The sequence below is a fragment of the Entamoeba invadens genome (assembly GCF_000330505.1).
Source record: "Entamoeba invadens IP1 unplaced genomic scaffold scaff_1105074725265, whole genome shotgun sequence".
Taxonomy (NCBI): domain Eukaryota; phylum Evosea; order Mastigamoebida; family Endamoebidae; genus Entamoeba; species Entamoeba invadens.
Window position 1 is genome coordinate 1 of NW_004440112.1, and position 22,408 is coordinate 22,408.

At 28.4% G+C, this 22,408-nt stretch overlaps 5 protein-coding genes across 5 annotated transcripts; 2 read left to right on the top strand and 3 right to left on the bottom strand.

Moving 5' to 3' along the window:
* Positions 1 to 35: 35 nt before the first annotated feature.
* Positions 36 to 4,942, bottom strand: EIN_354200 (hypothetical protein; the record flags this gene model as incomplete). The annotated part of the gene is made up of 1 exon (XM_004253871.1): positions 36 to 4,942. A coding segment is annotated over one exon (4,907 nt), but the record flags the coding sequence as incomplete, so codon positions are not given.
* A 1,722-nt stretch (positions 4,943 to 6,664) lies between these two features.
* Positions 6,665 to 7,384, bottom strand: EIN_354210 (hypothetical protein; the record flags this gene model as incomplete). The annotated part of the gene is made up of 1 exon (XM_004253872.1): positions 6,665 to 7,384. The coding sequence occupies one exon, from the start codon at positions 7,382 to 7,384 to the stop codon at positions 6,665 to 6,667; it is 720 nt and encodes a 239-aa protein (XP_004253920.1).
* A 2,747-nt stretch (positions 7,385 to 10,131) lies between these two features.
* Positions 10,132 to 11,631, bottom strand: EIN_354220 (hypothetical protein; the record flags this gene model as incomplete). The annotated part of the gene is made up of 1 exon (XM_004253873.1): positions 10,132 to 11,631. One exon carries the CDS (start codon positions 11,629 to 11,631, stop codon positions 10,132 to 10,134), a length of 1,500 nt encoding a protein of 499 aa, XP_004253921.1.
* Positions 11,632 to 16,444: 4,813 nt separating this feature from the next.
* On the top strand, positions 16,445 to 17,602 carry EIN_354230 (hypothetical protein; the record flags this gene model as incomplete). The annotated part of the gene is made up of 1 exon (XM_004253874.1): positions 16,445 to 17,602. The coding sequence occupies one exon, from the start codon at positions 16,445 to 16,447 to the stop codon at positions 17,600 to 17,602; it is 1,158 nt and encodes a 385-aa protein (XP_004253922.1).
* Positions 17,603 to 18,258: 656 nt separating this feature from the next.
* Positions 18,259 to 21,510, top strand: EIN_354240 (hypothetical protein; the record flags this gene model as incomplete). The annotated part of the gene is made up of 1 exon (XM_004253875.1): positions 18,259 to 21,510. One exon carries the CDS (start codon positions 18,259 to 18,261, stop codon positions 21,508 to 21,510), a length of 3,252 nt encoding a protein of 1,083 aa, XP_004253923.1.
* Positions 21,511 to 22,408: the final 898 nt, after the last annotated feature.

Here is a 22,408-nt window from a genome sequence, read left to right on the forward strand (position 1 = left end):
CCTTTTCACATGTCAACAATTGCAATTGGTCACACAACACCGAATTTGCAAATGAGTCTTTGCACTTCACACATTTTCCATTTTCTAAGAAAAACGTCTCATTACATTTTGTGCAAGATTTCTTTGTTGCTGTACATTCGAGACATCCATCAATTTCGTTGCATTTATGACACTCATCATTGTCCAAATAGTGTCCATAAATGCACTGTCTGCACTCCCCATACAACGTACACAACACACACTTTGGTATTGAAGTGCACTTTTCACAAGTTTTTGGTGTTTTAAAATATGCATTTTGGGAACACAAAATGCATTTCATTGGAATTTTGTTGTCACAGTTCTGGCAATTTGGAATATCATCACATGGAATACACGCAGAATAGTCTGCGCTTTGTGTGTAATTTGTCAAACACTCAACACATCCTATGGCATCACATTTCTTACAATTTGAGATATCACATTTTGCACACATAAAGTCGGAGTTCAAATAATGCAAATCGTCACATTTAGTGCACTGATTTGAAAGACTTTCCACGCAACCTTCCACAACATCCCCACATGGCGCACATTCCCCAGATGATACCAAGAAATTTCTTTCGCATTTGACACAGCTCTCACCAACACCACTAACGCAATGTGATATTTCTTGGCATGTGTAATTGGACAACTTATACCCATCAAGGCACTTTGTGCACTTTCGTGAAGATATATCATTTTCAAGATAGTTGACACATTGATCACACCCACTAATTTCAGAACAAATCTTACAAACAGCTTCCGGGAAATACCCAATTGAACAAACATCACAGTAAACTTCTTTGTAATTTGAGTAATTCAAAAGTCCGCATTTTATGCAATTTGTAAGTATTTCATCACATTTGAGACACTGTAGGTCTTTTAAGTAATATTCGTCCAAACACAAAACACAATTCGAATCAGATACTTCTTTGCAATGAAACTCCTCTTTTGTGAAATAATTTCCTTCGAAGTTGACAAGGTCTTCTGTTGTATTTTGTTGTGTTTTGACACACCTTTTACCTATCAAAACATAATCCGATTCACACGCCACACAGGCACTCGTCTTGGGTTCAATGGAAATACAATTTTCATCAATTTGGCAAATACCCTCAATCAAAACTTCGTTTGGAGATAAACAGTTGAAACAAAGTCCGTTCGTTTTGTTCGAGCACCCATTGCTTCCACACGTTTCACAAGTCACACATTCGAAATCTTCTATCCAAAATCCCGGTTTGCACTTTTCACACTTTTTGTTTCGGTTTTCATCAATAAAGCATGAAACACATTTGCCGTTATCGGGTTTACACACAGAACACAACCCACTTTCGTCAATGTATTTATTGCTTTCACACGTTATACACAATGTTGAATTGCATGTTGTGCAACCACGCGTTGAACAGTCTGTACATGTTCCAAAGGCTTCTGTCATTTCTTCTGACGTGGTATTAACGAGATAATACCCCTCCACGCACGACACACATTTTGTTTGAGATAAACAATCGGTGCAAGTTGCACTGCACTTTTTACAACTTTTACCATCTTTGTAATATCCTTTCATGTTACACAACGAACACGTCTTGTCATCTTCCTTATAATAATATCCATCAAAACATTTGGAACATGTTGATTCGGAGTGGCAAACATCACAATTTGATTCACAACCATTACATTTGTAATTCGACAAATAAAAGTGGTCCATACATTCCAAACACCTTGTCTCATCACACTTTGAACAATTGTCATAAATATCACCACAGCTAAGGCATTTCCCATCACGTAAAAAGAGTCCAGTTTTGCATTTATAACAATCCGTTTCATCACACACTTCACAATTTGGATGTTTTGTTTCACATGTTGAACAGAGACCATTGTCCAAATAAAAACCATTTTGACAAGAATAGCATGTTGTTGCGTTGCATCTTTCACATGAAGCAAATTTAGAAGAGCATAATTTACAAATTCCATTTTCTATAAACGAGTTTTTATCACAGACAGAACACTTTGATACGTCACAAGATATGCAATTATCAAATTTGGAATTACACGGTTTACAAACATTACTTTCGAGATAAAACCCATTCTCACATTCAAGACAACTTGATCCATCGCAAAGAATGCAGTTTGTGTACTTCGATTTGCATTCTTTGCAAACAGTCTGGTCGACAAAAAACCCGTTTAAGCATGCATTACACTGTAATGAAGTACATGTTATACAATTGTGGAACGTTTCATTGCATCTGACACACCCATTTCCGTTTAAGTAATACATATTTTTACAAAGTGAACATTTGGTTTCGTCACATTTTTCACAACCCTGATATTTGGTTAAGCATTTATTACATTGGCCTTTATCAACAAAATATCCAAGAGCACATTCTTGACATTGAGTTTTATTACACGAGTTGCAATTGGAATAAACTTCTGAACACAATTGGCACTTCGAATTTATATCAAAAGCATTTGGTGAACATTTGGTACATTTTTCAGTTGTACATTCCATGCAATTTGGAAACGACTCTTCACAATTTACACACATTCCATCTTTTAAATAATAATTTCCATTGCATCCCAAACAAGATGTTGGGTTACACGAACCACAGTTTGAATCATATTTAGTACATGAATTACAAGTGCTCATACCCTCAAGATAAAACCCAACTTCACAATTTCCACAATGATCTTCTACACACACCGAGCAATGGGAAAATACGTTCTTACAAAGTTCACAAGTACCACCAATAAGAGAATAGTCACTTGTACAATGAGAGCATCCGTTTTCATCACAATCTGTACATCCTTCTGAACAAGATACACACTGTCCACCAGAGAAATAAAAACCTCTTTTGCATCTGTTACAAACAAATTGGTCACACAACTCACATCCATTCTGACATTCCATGCAATTTCCGTTATCAACAAAAAAGCCATCTGAACAAGTCAGACATTGTGTAAAGTTACAATTCACACAGTTTGTATGTTTTGTATCACAACTGTTACATTGCCCTTCATTTACAAAATATCCTCCAACACAATCACTACAATGAGTGTTGTTACACAATGCACAATTGGTGTATTTTGTTGAACATTCTGTACAAACAGTATTCTCAAGGAAATAACCGTTATTGCATAAGGTACAATGAGTTGGGTCACAAGTTGAACATAATGGAAAATCTTCAAAACAATTGACACATTTCCCATTTTTAAAAAATGAATACTCGTTACATTCAATACACTCAATTTCATTACACAAATTACAATTTGGATAAATATTGGAACACCTTTTACAAGTGCCATCTTGATCCAAATGATAACCTTCTTGACACGTCTTACATTGTCCGTTATCACATTCGAGACAATTGGGGAAGAATGTTTGGCAATCAAGACAAGTTCCATCATTCAAATAAAAATTCTTTTCACATTCCTTGCATGAATTTTTTATACAATTCTTACACCCTACAGAACATTCAATACATTTCCCTTTCTCATAGTAAAAACCTTGATCACATTCGATACACATATTTTCTGAACATTTTTTACAATTTTCTTGACATGTTGTGCATTTTCCAGCTTCAAGACGAAAACCATCATTACATTCAAAACATTTTGTTTTATCACAGAACCCACAATTGGAATCATGTGTTGTGCAACTGTAACAAAAAGTTCCATCCATAAACATACCATTTGGACACGATCTAACGAAGTCACAACCGAGATTTAAAACGAAGTAACATCCATTGATTTCAATGCAATTATCTCCTGAACATGGGACAGTTTTGCATGGGTTTTGAATGTAAAAGACTTGATTTCCTTGTTTAACAAATGAGTTGTTGTTTGTGTGAAATTCCTTTTTAACACAAAAAAGTTCGTTTTCTATTAATGCTTCAGTTGTATATTCAATGGAATCTATTGACGCACCCATTTCAAAATACACATTCCCTTTTATAAATATTAATTTGTCGATTTTAACATAAACATTAAATACCAAATCAACTGGTGTGATAGTCAAAATCTTAAAATGCAGTGAATCTAAAGTTGAGTGAAGTACAAGCTCTTGGCGTTCGCTATAATTGATTGTTGCCCAACCCACTTGTTTAAATCGATAATCGGTGAACCCAACAAGATTTAAGTCGAAGAATGTGCTATTGTGTTTACAATCTGGATAATCAAATTCATCAAAAGGTTTTAAAGAATCGGGTTCGCAATGACAATTATACGACGGACCATATGATGTTCCTGTTTTAGAAACAAGTTTCATTCTTGAAAAGTTTCCACTTGTGCAGACTGACTTAATTTCATGTGTAGAGTCAGATGAATATAAATTAACATGTTCATTCATAAGGATTCCAGAAAGTAAATACATTGAAGGAGAAGTATCAACTGCTCGATTAAAAGATGATAAATTTATTGATACTGTTTGTTGCACTTCTCCATCGATATAAACGAGTGGAATTTTATTTTGGTCTTGATCTCTTGAAATTGTTATAATCCACTGTTCATCTATTTTTGAATGTAATACAACTCCTTTGTTTTTAACAATAACTTCAGTTCTTAATGTTTGTGTTTGTCTGCACCCAGTGCTTCCATCAAAACACCCAAAAGTGATGACAAGTCCATCTGGTCGATCGTCTTCATAAATAGTCATTTTCTCTTGTCGGGGTCGAGTCATAAAAAATATGTGTTTCATGTTAATGATTCCTGAAAATTTCCAGTCTCGACTTACTGATGGATTAATAGTTAAATCTGTATCATTGTAGCCCTTTTCTAGGTTTGTACAACAATTAGAATTAAAAGTAAAAACGTCTCTCGGTTCATAATTTATTGTCCATTCGTCTGATGAGCCATAATAATTTAATCCTATTACATTGTTTAATTCTCCCCAACCAAAGATTTTTGTTGCAAATAAACATAAGAGTATTAATTGCATTGTGTAAATATTAAGTTTTTAAATATGATTAAATACACGTTTAAGGCTAAACCGTTTATTCTAAATATAACAATACCTTTGGTTGAATGTTTTTCTGTCTACTTTATTATGAAACAATTTGATGGAATGAAGATGCAGATATTAATCCAAAAAACCCAAAACACCACTCTATCATACCAGCGGTTTTGTAAATTTAAATAAAAATGTTTTATGTTTGATATAAATATTGTTTGACTTTATTCTTTAAAGAATCTATTGCAACATTTAGAAACTGTTTGTTTTAATAACCCCTAAAATTCTTTGTTTTTATATGTGGTTGAGTATGTTAAAATGCCACTTAACTGTCACCACGTTTCACTCAACCGCCAAGTAAATTTTGATTAATATTTCTAAAAATACATTTATTTTTTTTAAAGTTTTTTTTGTGATTAAAATGCCATTCAAAAAAATGTAAAAAATTCAAAAATCAATAAAAAATATACACAACAACGATCTAAAAATAGTATTTTAAATTATTCAAAAAAAAATGTTAAGGTTTTTTTCTAGCGTATCCTTGCATTGAAACATGTGGTTATTACGTCGCAATCGTACACAAAATCCTTGCAAAAATCCAGTTCATTAAAAAGTGGCAACCCACAAGATTGCAAAGCGATACTAGAACGCAACTAAATACAATGAACGAAAACACTATGATGTTCCTTGAGCTTTCAAGCAAAATGGAAATTTATTAACAATGCATTCGACTATTATATACTTACTTATTATGGCTTGTGATGAGTATCTCTTCCTAACCTTATTACCTTTTTATAATTGGTTTTATCAACGAACCCTTATTAACAATGATTTATACTTTTTCTTTATTTTACTTTTTAATATAGGGTTGTCTACTTTTTACAAACCAAATTAGATTCGTTTACCAAGATAATTCGAAACTATATAATGTATTAACAATTTATTACCTATAAGATTAATATAACATTTAACCAAATATTTGAGAAAGGTAAACATTAGGCGAACTTTGAACTTTTTTGCAAAAGATTAATTATAATTGTAAATATATTTGAATAAAAAAAATCGCAGTCAAAGGCGATTATTTGTCGTAATAATAATTGTCACACTACTGGCCAATCATTTGGGTGTACGACAATTCAATATTTTATTCTCAAATCTGTAACTTTAAATGAATTGAAAATAAAATTTTTCAAAAAATAACTCAAAAAAGTAAAACCTCTCATTAGTGTACCCCATTAAGAGAATCCCTTCATTAAGAAACGTTTCAACCAATCGAAATAAAAAACACTTATTGGGGGAAAGGAAAAAACAATTTCATAACTACTATTGAGGGGTATTATTTTTCCGTTTAATCTACTAATTAATTTTTTCTTTTACTGTAAAAATAAAAAATGGGTGTGTTTAGTTTATAATCATAATGGTAATATTATATTCTAATTATTTTCTATATCAACAAGTATTAGACACTCATTTTGATTTTTTTGTAACCAGTTATATATAATTTATTGTGTGTTTTTGACTATAAATAAATAGAATCAGCCCAAGAAATATGATGAATATTAAAAAGTTAACTTTATAATTGTTATTAAATGTTATTGTTATAAAGACATTTTCAATATCAAAACAACAAGATATTAAAAACACAATTAAACAAAAACCCCAATAATAATAAAGTAATAAATTACGCAAAGCATCTCAACACGTAAATAATCAGTAGTTCTCTTTGTTATTTCTAATTTGTCCTGCGTAATATTTTGTTTCTTGACCATCATCATCTTCTTCTGCCTTTTGCAAGTCACTCAAGCACTTCTTTTGTGGGCAATCCCATTGTTTATGGCCGTATCCTTTGCATATGAAACACTCGACGTTTTTAAATTTATCGTTGCAGTTATTTGCAGTGTGTCCGAGCTTGTTGCATATTTTGCACTGTTTAATAGCGCTTCCGTTCTTATTTTTTCCCACAATATGCAATTTCTCTCCTTTCAGTTCTTTTCCTTCCCATTCAAATTTGAGTTTATCGATCATTTCAATATCCTTCATCACAACAGAAATATTGTTCGACTTCATTTCTCCCTTTTTCTTCGTCATTTGTGTGACTTTGATGGGGTTAAATTCACTGAGGTACTTTTTCACCTCATCTTCAGTGACTTTGAGCCCCGGATATGAAAAGTGCACATTTTTGAGATTTTTGAGGTCCTTCCGTACATTCACCGTTTTTTTGCGCCATATCTTTTTGTCCTTTTTGGCAATTAGGTCCATAACAGCTTCTTCGTTGTCAAATAGAACATCGCAATAGCTTAGATTAGTGTCTTCGGCATATCGAGGAATGTCGACACTAATTGGTTGATATGGTTTCAAAAACTCGTGTATCTCGTCGTCTGTTAAAGACGGGTGTATCCCCACTATTGTCGTTTTAATACCTTTTGACATGTTTTGTTTATTTTTTATGGTGTTGTGTGGTTTTAATTATAGGGTTATGTTAGGGTTTGTGTATTTATTGACAGTTGATTAAATAATTATCAGAGACCAAATAATTGTAAGAAGGATATATATATATCCCGTTAATTACCTTGAAAATAACTAATTAAAAAATTCATAGAAGGAGACACCAAAAAAATGCTGAGAAACCCATTTCTATTTTTAAAATAGTTCTATATTGATATTTTTAACTATTTATTTTACTTTAAACATTTATTTGGGCTTTGACCATTTTTTGGTAAATTGTAAATATTTTTAATAATATGATACAGATACTCGAAAAACAGCCCGGCACACAAAAAAGGACAGGCAAACCATTAATTTATAGTATATTATAGTTTTTTGTACTGTTTTTTTTTTAATTTTGGATTGAAAAAACCATTAAATAGTTTTTAGAAACCATTTTTATAGTTTGCCGGTAGTTTTTTCTACAAATACCAACTATTTTAAAGGTATTTGTAACACAGTTGGAGAAAAAAATTTGGCTTGATAAGAATAAAAAATAATTATAATAAAAAATTATTTTATTTTAGTTTCAAAGTTTTTTTCATACAATTTTTTGGTATGTCAAAAAAAATTGTTTTTTGTAAAAAATAAATGTTTTTTCATCTTTTAGTTAAATTGATTTCATTTACTATTTTTTATTATTTAGCCGGACTTTTTTCTTCCAACTCTGAAGGGATTATAAAAATCTGTCAAATTGTTTTGAACCTTTCAAACTTCAAAGAAATTAATTACTACGTCAGCACGAACAAGTAAGATATAAAATTGGAAAAAAAGAAGTGTTTTATAACAAAAACAAAAACAAAATATAAAAGTAAAAACTATAAAAAAACATTTGTTTATAACTGTTCAAAACATGATCATAACAAGTCGCGTCTTGTGTAAAACCATAAGAAGTGACATAGAAGAACAAGTTTTAAGAACGCGTTCGTGGAGTTGGCTTACAAATGTTATCCAAAAATGTCGTTTCTAAATAAAAATATATTTTTTTGTGATTTTGACAAATTAATTGACGATTTGAAAAGTTTTAGATAATTACAGGGGTTTCGTACCAACCCGTAACAAGTCACTATTCGTTTTTTTATTTTCAACCTTTTATAAGTCGTTATTTAATTGGTTAAAACCACTAATATTAATGTATATTTAAAAATAAAGTTTATGGAAAATGATCATAAACAAGCTTTCATAACTCGTATAACAAATTAGTTGTTATTATTTCTTTTGTTTTCACACATAAAGTGAGTTATTATGTACTTGAATTAATTATTAATTCAACTTTAGTTTTTATTGTCGTTATTAACTCATTATTATATTATATCATAATTGTTTTAGATAATGTTGAAATTGATTTAATTTGGATATCGAAAAATAAAAACAATTTGATAAAGTTTTGACATACTTGTTGTAAGTTATATATTGATTTCCTTTGCAAATTCCAAAAAACAAATTATATTTTACTGTTTAATATTATATAGGATTTATTTGTTACAGTGTGATAGAATTTATCCAATATTATTATTAATGTCTGTCCATTAACCTTTTTTATTTTTTAAAGTCGTTTTAAATGAAAATGTTCCTAACTTAAAGGGAAAAGATAAAACCAAATAGAATATAATTAATATAACTATTCAGAAACTATATAACCAATAACACAATCAATAACACAAATAAGGTTAAAAACCATTTGACCAATCATTTTCAAACATCTGAAAGTGAACAATACATTCGATTGGTAAAATTTTTGAACAAAATAACAAGAAAATGTTGCTAACAAACATGTTATTTGCATCCTTAACTTGAAGAATTTTGCTATAAGACATTTATTCTTTGCAACATTTTAAATACAATCTTTTGTTCATTGTTGAATTCCTTTGTTGTGTCTATCACATTGAACAATAAAGTTCGCCCAACTGTTGTTTGCAACAACATTTTTTGTTTATACGCTCAATGTTGATATAATAAAATAAATTGATCAATCTGTCTAAGTTTGTTTTGATTGAAAAACCCAAAATTTATAATAAAATAATAAATTAAAAATATAACTAAATAACAAAATATTTTGTCAATAAATACGGTTGATGGAATAATAAAAAACAAGGCTCCAACTTGTTAATAAGATAATATGATACAAATTCAATTACAACTCACCAAATCTATAATTATCTGTTTCTCACTCCTCAAAGAAGTCGTCTTTGTCAAATATTACTTTGCTGCCATTCAGGTCTTTATGTTTTTAACAATTGTTTTAATAATATATTAAATGGAATATAAATACAGTCAACCTTTTTCAAAAAGGGGAGTATTGTAATTTTGTTCTCTCAAGAGTGGGCATTTTTATCCTATTAAACATTAAGACTTGCTTGATAAAGAACTGTTTTTTAATTTTGGTCTGAAAAATGCTCTTTCTTGTTGTAAAACAAAAAATACACTCTTCTTTTTAAAGTTTGATTGTGTTATGCTTATTGATGTTTCAATTAAAAGTTGTGATATACATATCACATTTTACAAACACTTGATTATATACACAATAATAAAAGTTTATTTGTATTAATAGATTAACTTGGTTTTAATCAACTATCAAATAATTTATCTATTTTACAATACACCTTTTATAAAAAATAAAATGTTGTTTTTTCTCCTGTAAGTTTTATCAAAACAAATTTAAACACAAAATAAAAAAGTCCAATAAAAATGAATCACACCCCCAATATAACCACCAAAAATAATAGAGTAAACACCTTTGAAATTCCACTCCTCAAATTATCATTTGGTTCTGTGATACATCTACCAGCTGTTGTACACACAAAGCCCTCTCTACACACTCCACACGCCGGTCGACAGTGTTCACTCCATATGCTGGTTCCTTGTGGATATGAATCGTTTGTGATTTGACATTCTGTTCCATAACAATCAAAAGAAGTAGAGTCGCAGATGTACTGATTGGTTGCAAGACTTGATCTGAACAAAGTGGTATTTTGTAATCTCACGTATGATCCTTTAGCAACAAAAAACTTGATTGAACCTCCATTTGAAAATTGTTTTCTATTTGGTTTGAAATAAGCTGTGATCGACACCTTTTTGTCTGTTTTGTAATATTTTGTTTTCAGGTCTTTATCAATAAACACAAAAGATGTATTTGTGAATCCATTATAATCTGTTTGATACACCAAGTCTGCCAGAATCAATTCAAAGTCTGTTGTGTCTTCCATTTCTATATCAAATTGCACATGAGTGAAGTCTTGGTCGAGCATCATTTCAGTGATATAGACATATCCAATCGAGATAAATCCTTTGCCATTGACTATATCAGTTGGCTCAAAGATCATTCCATTTGGAGTCTTCTCCATTTCAACGAGGTTGGTGGCATAATCAGGCTGTAAAATGTGCCACTTAAAGAAGTAGACAGATTCGTTTTTCTCATCCGGGGAGTACACGTCATTGTTGACAACATAATAGCAGTTCCCGCCTTTATCTGCTGGGAATCTTGAGTCAAATTCAAATGAATCTGCTTGGTTTAAATTGATATTTTTAATCTCAAGTCTGTTATTATAGAAAGAAAAGACTCTTACAGTGTAATTGCCTTCATAATTTGGAACTTCAAATTTTCCATCTTCATTGGCATAAAAGTATTCGTCTATTGTTTTTGAATAGATTCTGATTTGGTACATAATTTGGTTGCAATTGATGATTTCGATGATATTGTTATTTTGTTTTCTTTCAACAACCACAAGAGTTGGATTCATACCCAAATCCGGGTATACATATTTAAAAGTAAACTGACAGGCATAACTGTTTTTACCAATGATTTTTGGAGAGAGTTGGTTGTATATTCTGGAGTTGACAGATATGTATCTCCCATCTAATGTTTCAGTCACACCTTCTTTAAACACATTCATATAACCGGCGATCATACAATAAACCTGTTTTTGATAGGCTCCAACTATCTGTAAATACTCTCCACACCGATTAAAAGTGTGATTGTCTTTTGTTAGGTACATAAAATTTTCATTGACGTAACACAAAGCTTGGTTGTTAATGCCTTGAACTTTAATTGGATTGGGTAGATCCAAATAACAGTCAAACTGTTTGATAACTGGTGTTTGGTCATTTTCATAATTGAAGGCAAGGAAGTCGTTCATGCATATTGATTTCTCTTCAATTGAAATAACAGAAACAATGAATAATAACACTGTCATCTGTTAAAGACAGTTTGTGGGGATTTAAATTGAGTAAAATCAGTATGTTAAAATTGAATAACTGAAAAATGGGTGTTTTAATTTCAAATCTGAGAACAGTAATAAATATAACAAAAAGCCAATATAACTTTTCAATGTTTTCAGTATTTATTAACTGTTTAAATGATACTAAACAAAAAATTAATGGTCTAAAAATCAGGAATTCAAAAAATTAATTAAAAAATTTATTTTTAAATTATTATATTGTGTATTTTATCAAACAACTTCAAAATATTTAACAGCAAAATTGTTTTTATATCACTTTGAATATTGGTTAAATAATAACATGGTACTTATAAAAGTGTTAATGAACATACTTGAATAATAATCTCAAAATAGTAAACCATAAATTATTTGATTATAAACTTAAAAATCATTATTTTATATATAAATATATTGAATTCAAACAGAAATTATAGTGATAAATAAGTCGCAGTTATTAAATTTGGGTTTAGACAATTACAGTTTGGTGATTCTGCTATATGTAAAACTTTGCCTTATGCAACACCTATATTAATTAATTTTATTTTATAAAAACCATTTAAATAAATAAAAACTGAAATAGATTTTGGTCTTTTTGTTAAGTAATCATCAAACTATATTACAATTCATTTTAATTATAAATTAACTATGATAGTCTTGCATAATGTAAAGTTACACATAAGGCAGAGTGGCGATACTGAAATATAGAAATGTTAATTATCGTTTAAAATATGTATATATTATGGGTTTTATGAAAAACAATTTTTGAAATGAATTATTTAATCATTGAATTCAATAATTCAATATTTTATAAAAAAAAATAAAAATAATCAGTATTGCATATTAAAAGTTAATAGAACAACGACTCATGATATTAAAACACCAAAAATGAAAACAATATATGTTGTTAGAATGTTTTTAATATATATAAATATGAAGATTTATAATATGAACAATCACTAAAGTTTTTAGGAAGGCTAAAATAAGAATGTCTTAAAAAAATTAAGTCCCAAGTTTAGAAAAGGTCAAAAAATAAAATAATTGATGTTTTTGTTTTTGGCTTAATTTAAAATTATCAATGAAAATTTATGATAAAGTGGTAAACAATTGATTAACCTTACAAAGTGAAAACTGGATAAATTATCATTGTTTTTTACTTATAACAATTCAGTTTTTTCTTTGAATTAAAAAGAACTTTAATTAAGAACGATGTCCTACAAATCAATTTAAATACTTTAAAAACAATAAATTCCAAACGCTTCAATAAAAACTTTTGTGTGTGTCTTGTTACAGAATGTGTACAGTAGAAATTCTATCGGTGTGTGATTCCAACCGTGTGTGACTCTATCGGTGTGTGGTTTTGGCCAATCAAAAGTGGTCTACACACCGATGAAATATAACGATTTCCCACATATTTGGCACAAAAACCCGCAAAAATAATGTCAATTGCAAATTTGTTTTTATTTTAAAAGAGTAAAGACTTGGTAATAAAAACTTAAAAAGAGAAAAATTATCAAACAAAAATAAATTCAAAAAAGATAAGAAAAGAAAAGCAGAAAATGCTCCTCTCAAAATATTAAACTTTAAATGATAATAAAAAATGCACCGACTTTTACACCAATCACAAGAGCACGCTTGTGATTGGTGTGATGACAGAATTGATACCACAAAAACTTATTAATTTCAGCAAGGAAGTCACAGATATTTACGACACATGCAGACAACCAGCCAGGCGTGCTCATCTAAGTCTTTGAGGGCGAGGCATCGATGACATCACATTGCAACCTGCTTGGAAAGTTTGGGTTGTTTGGTATCTTATTAGCACCATGTGGAGTCTCACAGTTGAAGTCACATTCGACACAAATGCAAATGGGATTCTGAATGTGTCGGCTGAAAACGAGACAACAGGGAAGAAGACTCTCAAAGGAACAGGTGGACAAGATGGTTGCAGACGCAAAGAAGTTCAAGGCAAAGGACGACAAGATGATGACTTTTAAGGCTAAAAATCGACACTCACCTTATGCTACCGTGTAATAACACAGTGAACAAGCAAATTTTTTCAAGGTTATAACAAAAGACAATGCAGCAATCGAGGCTGATGTCAAAGACGTACTTGAGTTGTAAATTGACAAATACCAATCCGCACCAAAAGTCCACAATGCGTTGTTCTTATTCTAAACAATTAAACGATTTAAAAAAATTCACAATAATATTTTATGTTTACACGTGTCGCGTTTTTTTTCTCAAAAAAAACAAAAAATATATTTTGTCATTTTTCTTGATTGTGAATTGTTTTGCAAATTTGATTATTTTTTAGTTTTTTTGCCAGAAATTAAAAAAGAAAAGAAAAAAAATTACACACCTTGGGAAAACCATTTTCATGACTCCACACACCGACAGAATTTTTACTGTATATTATTTTGCAAACATGGAAATTGTAAACATTAATTTGTAAAGATTATTAGGTTGTGCAAAAATTACAGGTGGAGGAAAAACCGGGGACCAAATCATAAACTAGGGATCAGACTAAATTAAGCCGTTTTATTTTTGTTATAAAGTTTCCTTGTCTGAGAATAATAAACAAATAATCGGGGTTTTGGAGGATAAATTGGTTTATTTTTTTAAAACCAGGGACCAACTATTAATAAACACACCGTTTCTTAATAAAATATATAAAACTATAAAATATGAAACTCTTAATTAATCATTTGAAGCTGCCTCTATTGTTAATGCCCAGCCGAGCCAAAGAAAAGTTTGTTTATTATATTGATTTATCTTCCGTTGTTTAATACGTTTAATAATCATCAATCATTTACTGAATGCCTTATGTTTTTATAATTTATTTATTTTCTTTATTTTCATGAACGGCATTAGTCACTTTTAATGATAACCGAAAAGTGACTTATTGAATCAACCGAATAAAAAGACAAGAATATATTGGTATCTTTGATAAAATGAATGAACGATTTAATTGAATGGTTGTGTTGAAGTTGTAGTTTAACAAAAGAATAATATTTAAAAATTTAATAATAATTAATAATAATAAACTTACTATTATAACTCATATTAAGCTGTTGTTCATTCATACTTTAAACAACACATTCATTTTTATTTTCATCCCGAAAAATAACCGTTTTTAATACCAAATAATAAATACATTACACATTTATTTATATATTTGCCCGTTTTATTGTATAAAATCCGCTTAATATTCAATAGCTAAAATTAGTCTGGTACCTAGTTTTTCTGGTGGTCCCTGTTAATTCCTCTATATGTACAATTGATATAGATATATAATTAATATATGCTACATTTCCATCGTTAAAATCGGTTAAACTATTTATAATTTTTAGTATGTAAACATGTAACATAAAATTTAAAATGTTATAAAATTTAAAAGAATTTTGTATGTAATTTTTTAATATAAATGAAAAGTGTATTTATTTCGTTGAATTGACAATAATAATTGACTTCAAAAAACAGAGTGTATTCATTAATGTTAATCATTTGAATTAAAATCTTAAACGACTTGCTAATTGATTTTATATCTTATATATCTAAAAACAACAAACCAAAAACCAAAAAAGTTGTATATTGTGATATTTTTTATTAGTATGATGATTTTATTCAATTATTTATTATTACATGTCTACACAATATAAAGATATCAAATTATAATTTTTGAACTTTTTTTAAACCAAAGTGTTTTGATTAACTATAATAAATAATATACAAATTATTATTATTTAAATGTTTAAAATTAATAATCAATAAATGTCGCCTTTTAAACTAATCATAATGTTATGGTATAATCGAAATGTTTATGTTTAATTTTTAATTGATAACAATTAAATCAATTTTAAAAACTGTTATTTGGCATCTCACTTACATCTAATTATCAACAAAAAGTTGTTGAATATAAATTGTCTATCTTAATGTATTTTCACAACGAAATTTTTAATAGTTATTTGAATATATATTTTAATGGTTTCAACAAAATGTTACATTAATAACACAAAAATTAGAATCATTAATCTTAAAATTTAACATGATAAATAACAAAATTCAAATATAAAAAAATACTACAATCACATTTGTATTTACCATGATGTATGTTTGTTATTAATTTATTACAACTTTATAAAAAATTGAATTAAGTGGCACTTTGAAAAACAATTTTGTTAATTTAATAAAAATATAAACGCCATTAAAAATTGAGCTGGCTTGAAAGAATTAAAAATCTTAAAAGTCGAAAAAAACTTGAAAGTCATATAAATAATAAAAATTAAATATTAAAAATTATACTTTAATTCCAATTGTTTCACAATATAATAACAATTGGGTTACAACGTTATTTGGTAGCGTTTAAAATGAAGATTTGACAAAGAAAACAGCATTGCTTAACAATTTAAATTATTTCCACATTTATAAACAAATCCGATTTAAAAACAATTTAATTATAATTGAGTTGATAAAACAATATTGGAAAACTATTAAATAAAAAAGTTAAACAATGGAGTTTTGACTGAATAAGTATGAATATAATTATTTTTAGACCATTTGAATGTTTTTTAGTGTATATTTTAAGTTGCAAACGACAAATATTATTATTTAATAACAATTTAAAATGCAAAGAAGATTCTTTCATAAAAAACTTTAGAAACAAATTCAGTTCAATATTGATCATTTCTTTAAAAAAATAACAAACCCATGATCATCAAAATTGTTAAATTGTTTCTTTTTTGTCTTAAAATGACTATGAAACTAACTTTTATCATATTATTAAGTATTGATGATAAACACTTCTATTGTTTATTTCTTATTTGTTTTCCAGATTTCATCTCATTCAGCTGAAATTTCTGATTATGAATATGTTTTATGTGATGACTATGACACAAATTCAGTTGATGATTTATCTGATTTATTTGATAGTCTTGATTTGGAGTATTTGCTTGAAGATGATAGTTTTTTTAAGAATGTAAAAGAGAAGTACCACAAAGCTGTCAATTTAATTAAAAATAAAGTCGAGTCAACAGTTACCAAAGGTGCAAACAAATTAGTTGACAAGGGAGACACAATCCAGAACAAGTTAGGCAATGTAAAGGAAAAACTTGAAAACCCGAAAAAAAAAGCTAAAAAAGTGAAAAAATATTCCTTATATGGAGGTTTAATCCCAACACCTTTATCACCTGGTTTTCTTGCTGTCTCGAGTACAGCTGGGGTTGTTGAGAAAGCTATCCAAAAAACACAGGATGGTGCTGATATTGGAATAAAAGCTACTCAAGTTGGTCAAGAAGGTTCAAAAGCATTTTTAGAAACAGAAGGAACATTTACTGACAAACTAAAAGCTGGGAAACAAGCCGCAATTGACCGTTACAATGAAATTAATGAAGAAAGTAAGGCACAAAAACTACTTGAAAAAGAAAAGAAGGATAAAAAAAGAAAAATGAAGTCATTAGATGGAAAGATGTATTCCAAATTGACTATGTTAAAAGGTGCCAAAAAACTTAAAAAAACTGATGATAATAAACAAACAAGTAATAATTCAAAGGGTGTTCAGGAAACCACAGCCGATACAGATAAAGATGAAAGTTCGAAATTGAACAATAAGGATAAAAAGGCCGGATTAAAAATATCAAAGAAGATTGGTAAAAGAACAAATAGAATTGCAAATGTTGTGAAATCTTTTTCAAATGACAACGCAACGACAATTGTGAAAAGGGGTGTTTCGAAAATTATGAAAAAAGCAAAAACTAAAGTAAACAACAAAATAAATGAGGCTTATAGAACAGTAAAAGGATTTGAAAATTCAGTAAGAGATGCGAAATATAAAATTTCAAAACTACCAAAGAAACTGAAAACTAAAGTCAGTCAATTGAAAGAAAAGAAAAAAGCATTTAAAGCATTAAGAAAGAGACATAAAAAAGAAAAGAAACCGTTATTGTCTTAATTAATCGGGTTTAATAAAAAAGTGGTTTTAAATGAGTTGAAATTTTTATGAAGTATAAATGTGTTAAATATTTTTTTGAAAAAAATTGTTCAGTCGATGAAAGAAGTCTAAATAAATATGCTTTATGTTATATATTGTTAAAAACTATTTTAAAAAGTTAAATTATTATTTTATCTTTATTAAACAATTTACAATAATATATAATATTATTAATTATAATTTATAGCTTTATTCTATATAATATATAATATAAACATAATTATAATAAACCATTACTTTGTATACTATACATTTTAATATTTTATAGTTTTGTTGTTAAATGTTGTTTTAAGTTGAAAAACGACCACTGCAAAAAGTTTTCATCTGTAAAAAAATGTTTTGGCGATTGTAAAATTTAACAATTCTTCGAATTTTACTAAAACTACTTTATTTTTGTCATAAAAACAAATAAATTAAACCCCTTTTCATTTTAAAATGCATTTTTGGGGAGAGATCCAATTTTCCATATTGCGTGATAGACCCAGTTTAAACTTTGATAATATTGTTATATTTTATTGAACTCCAGAATTATGTTTTTTCGTTATTTTTAATTCAAAAACAAGGAAATATAAAACTAATAAATAATATAAAATGAATCTAACAAATAATAAATATAAATGAAAAAACTAGATGTTTATTCAATTCAGATAGTTTCTTATTATTTGACTTCTTTTGATGATTTTATCAACATTATTAGTGTTTGCAAAAAGTTTACAAATATATTAGAACGATTTCGTATAAATCCAATCCAAATAACACCACACCATAAACACCTTTTTCCAAATATCCAAACCCAAAATTTATATTCCAAGTATGACCAACGTCTCAAAAACATCAAAAAATTCAATTATTTATACCCTGTTACATACACACAATATATTAGAGAAAAGAGTTTGTATAACAAATGTTTTAAAGTCAAATACACAAACAGAGACCGCTTCATATATGGCAATGTCATTCCAGACAACGTATATTGTTTAAATCAAAATTGTTTTGAATCATATACAGATACCATTTTAAATATTCCAAACAACATTTTATCAATACTAAACAGAGCTTTTGCAAAATCAAATTTGAAAGAAATTGTTCTTCCTAATAGTGTTGTGTATATCGGTGAACAATTATTTGCAGATTGTTTTAATTTGACTCGTGTTGCTCTTTCAACTTCTCTTAAAATCCTTCCATCACAAACTTTTTTCAGATGTTCAAATCTCAAAGAAATAGAACTCCCAAATTCCATGATTTACATTGGACCAAATAGTTTTCAGGAGTGTGGAATTATATCATTTATGGTGACTCCAAAGTACATTCTTTCGCCTTCCGTGTTTAATTTGTGTTATTTAAAATCAATAGAATTTGTTGGTCAAGTTTATATACCGGAGTATCTGTGTTATAATTGCCACTTTTTGGAAACAATTAAAATGGATAATACAGTACAAATTATAGAGCAATTTGCCTTTGGATTGTGTAATATTCTGAGCACTATAACTTTATCAACTCATTTAGAAATCATTCAAATGTTCGCTTTTGAAAATTGCACATCTCTGAGTCATTTGGAAATGCCAAATTCTTTAAAAATAGTTGAAGGATTTGCCTTTGTTGGATGTGAAAATTTGGAGGAACTACTTTTTACTGAAGAAGTGAAGTTTACTGGATGTGGCGTGTTTAATAGATGCAACAAATTAAGTAAATTGAAACTCCCAAATTTTAATAAAAAATTGTTGTTTCAAATAACAAACGAAGAAAAAGAAATTATGAAGAATAATGGGTATGAGCCCATGGACGTTTTTTATGAAATTGAAGATTACTATGATGAAGATTCTGATGATTCCAATAATGAAAATATAAAAACAAATAGAAATGAAATTAACACACGGAGTTGTTGTGATTACAACGAATTGTCAATGTATAACATCGAAAAATGCAACGTCCTCGATTGTAAGGAAATAGAACGAGTAACAGGGAGAATGTTTTATTTACACGAAAACGAGTTGGAGACCATTTTCCTGCCATCCACAATCGTCGACTTTGATTTGAAGTTTGTGTGCAATACAACAAAAACACCTTTTGAACTTCCAGAAAATTGCAGCATATATTTTAAAGAGGATTTTATGTTTGGTGCGTCAAAAAAATTTGTGGTACCATCGACTGTCACAAGAATTAATAAAAACGCATTTAAAATAAACAATATGACAAAATTTGAAGTCCCAAAAAGTGTATTAGAAATAAGTGATAACGCATTTTCATCATCTTTCAATTTGAAAGAACTCGTCATCCCAAAAAGTGTCACAAAAATTGGTCCAAATTTTATAAGGGGGTGCACAACACTCACCAAACTGTCATTTGAAAATAATACAGTTTTCGACTTAGAAAATTTGATTAAAAATAATGATCCAATTGTTGAATTAATTCAAAATATTAATATAACTCGATTGGAAATTCCTGAAGGAGTTGTTTCTATACAAAAAGACTATTTTTCAGAACTCAAAAATTTGAGAGAAATTTCATTTCCAAAAAGTTTGAAAATTGTTTGTAAAAATTTGTTCGAGAACAACAAACAATTGACTTCGATTGAAACTAATGGTGTTGATCACAACAAATTTATTGTGAGTTATAATTGTCACTTAAGATTAAAAGCTTTTGGACTCGACTTTAATAACGTCGACTTAACAAATAATGATTTAGCTCAAATGTATACCAAACAAAACTATATGAAATACATAGACCAAATATATCAAAAGGATTGTATTAAATATGAAAAAATAATTGACATGATCAATGAAACACAATTTAACAATTTTGTGACACAAAATGATACGAGTTCATTTTTTCATTGTTACTGTGAAGTAATTAATATACGAGATAATACTAGTCTTCATGATAATATGTTTCATAATTGTGTAACATTGACACAAATTATATTAAACACAAATTTGACAAAACTTCCAAAGAAATGTTTTGTGTCATGTGTAAGTTTAAAAACAATAGAAATACCCAAGAATGTCACTAAAATAGGTATTCATTGTTTTGAAAATTGTGTTTCATTAACATCACTATCATGTAAAAATGACATTCTCTTGTGTGAAAAATGCTTTAGTATGTGTCACAGTTTAGTCAAAATTCCACAAACAAAGTATATGAAAAATGGAGTGTTTTCTATGTGTGCATCTCTCTCTCAAATAACATTGTGTGAAGGAATTAAATATATCCCTTGTTGTGCATTTCTACGGTGTTACAGACTGAATGAAATAAAAGTCCCACAATCAGTCACACACATTGGAAAATTTGCGTTCAAAAATTGCATTTCCTTATCTTCTTTGAATTCGAAAAACGTGAAAATAATAGATGACGGGGTATTCATGAATTGTGAAAATTTGAAAAACTTGAGTCTTCAGCAAAAAGACGTTAAAATAGTGTTTGATGTCTTTTCAAAATGCACGTCGTTAATTGAAATTTGTATTGGAAATAATAAAATTACAAATTGTCAATTTGAAGTGAGTTATACAACAAGTCGGCATTTTGAAGAAACAATGGGAGTTGCATGTGAAAATGTTGTTTTGACAAGAAGAGATGTTGATCTGTTTGGTCTTGAAATTATTAATAAAATATGTGTAAAGCGAATTGATGAGGGATGCTTTTTTAATAACAATGATTTGATTAAAATAGAATTTCCATCACATGTGACTTCAATTGGATATTATTGTTGTTATGCTTGTACAAATTTGAAAGAAGTGATACTTCCAAATACAATCACTGAACTGCCAGCATACACATTTGGTTTGTGCGTGTCTCTGTCTTCAATCAAAATTCCCCAAAGTGTTACAAAAATTGGTGTTAATTGTTTTTTAAACAATATAATACTAAATTGACAATTTATTGATGTTTTTTAATACAACACTTTGATATTTTAATATAATCAATCTAAAGAAAAGGACATTAAAAATGTTAAGTTGTGTAATGCTTTTGTGTGTTTCATAACTTGAGGGTTTACTGTAATGGCTTATATTTATTTAATCATATTAGTAAAAAATGTATGTTTTTTGACTATCTACCATATTTTTTAAATCTGTTGTTAATAACTAAAAAATTATATTCGTTTTTAATAAACAAAGATGTAATACAAAAATAACAATTAAAACTTTTATTTTTTAATATAAAAATTGATTTCTAAAAGTTGTTAATGATATTTTATAATTTTGTTTATGAATTAAACATGATTTATGTTTGGTTATGATCAATTGTTTTTTTACAAAGATAAAATATAAAATAAATTTTGTACAAAATAAAATTATTTCTTGGAATTTATTTTTATTATTCACAAAAATATAAATATAAAATAGGTACAATAGAAAACCTACCCGTTACAATGTTTGTATGTCTGAATTAATGCTCTTGTTTATCTCCCCATCATTGGAATAGTCTTGAAGCAACTGGACTGCATTTTTGTATTCTGGTTGATCCACTTGTCAGTACAACATCTTCAATACTTACTTTGTTTAACTAGATATTTTCCTATACCTTATCATTTTGCTGTATTGTTGATTTGAAATGTTGATTGATATAAAGGAAATCATTAAAATCAAATATAAAAATTGTTCAGTTATCAAACTCAATGTTTGTTGTTACTACAGATGGTAGTATTGATTATTTTTTATTTCCATATTGTTCGCAGTTTTTTTCACACCATATGCATTATTTGAGATGTTATCTTTGTATATTTTTTGAACTCTCCAATAAAACGGTTGAACATTCTGTTTTTGAAGTTTT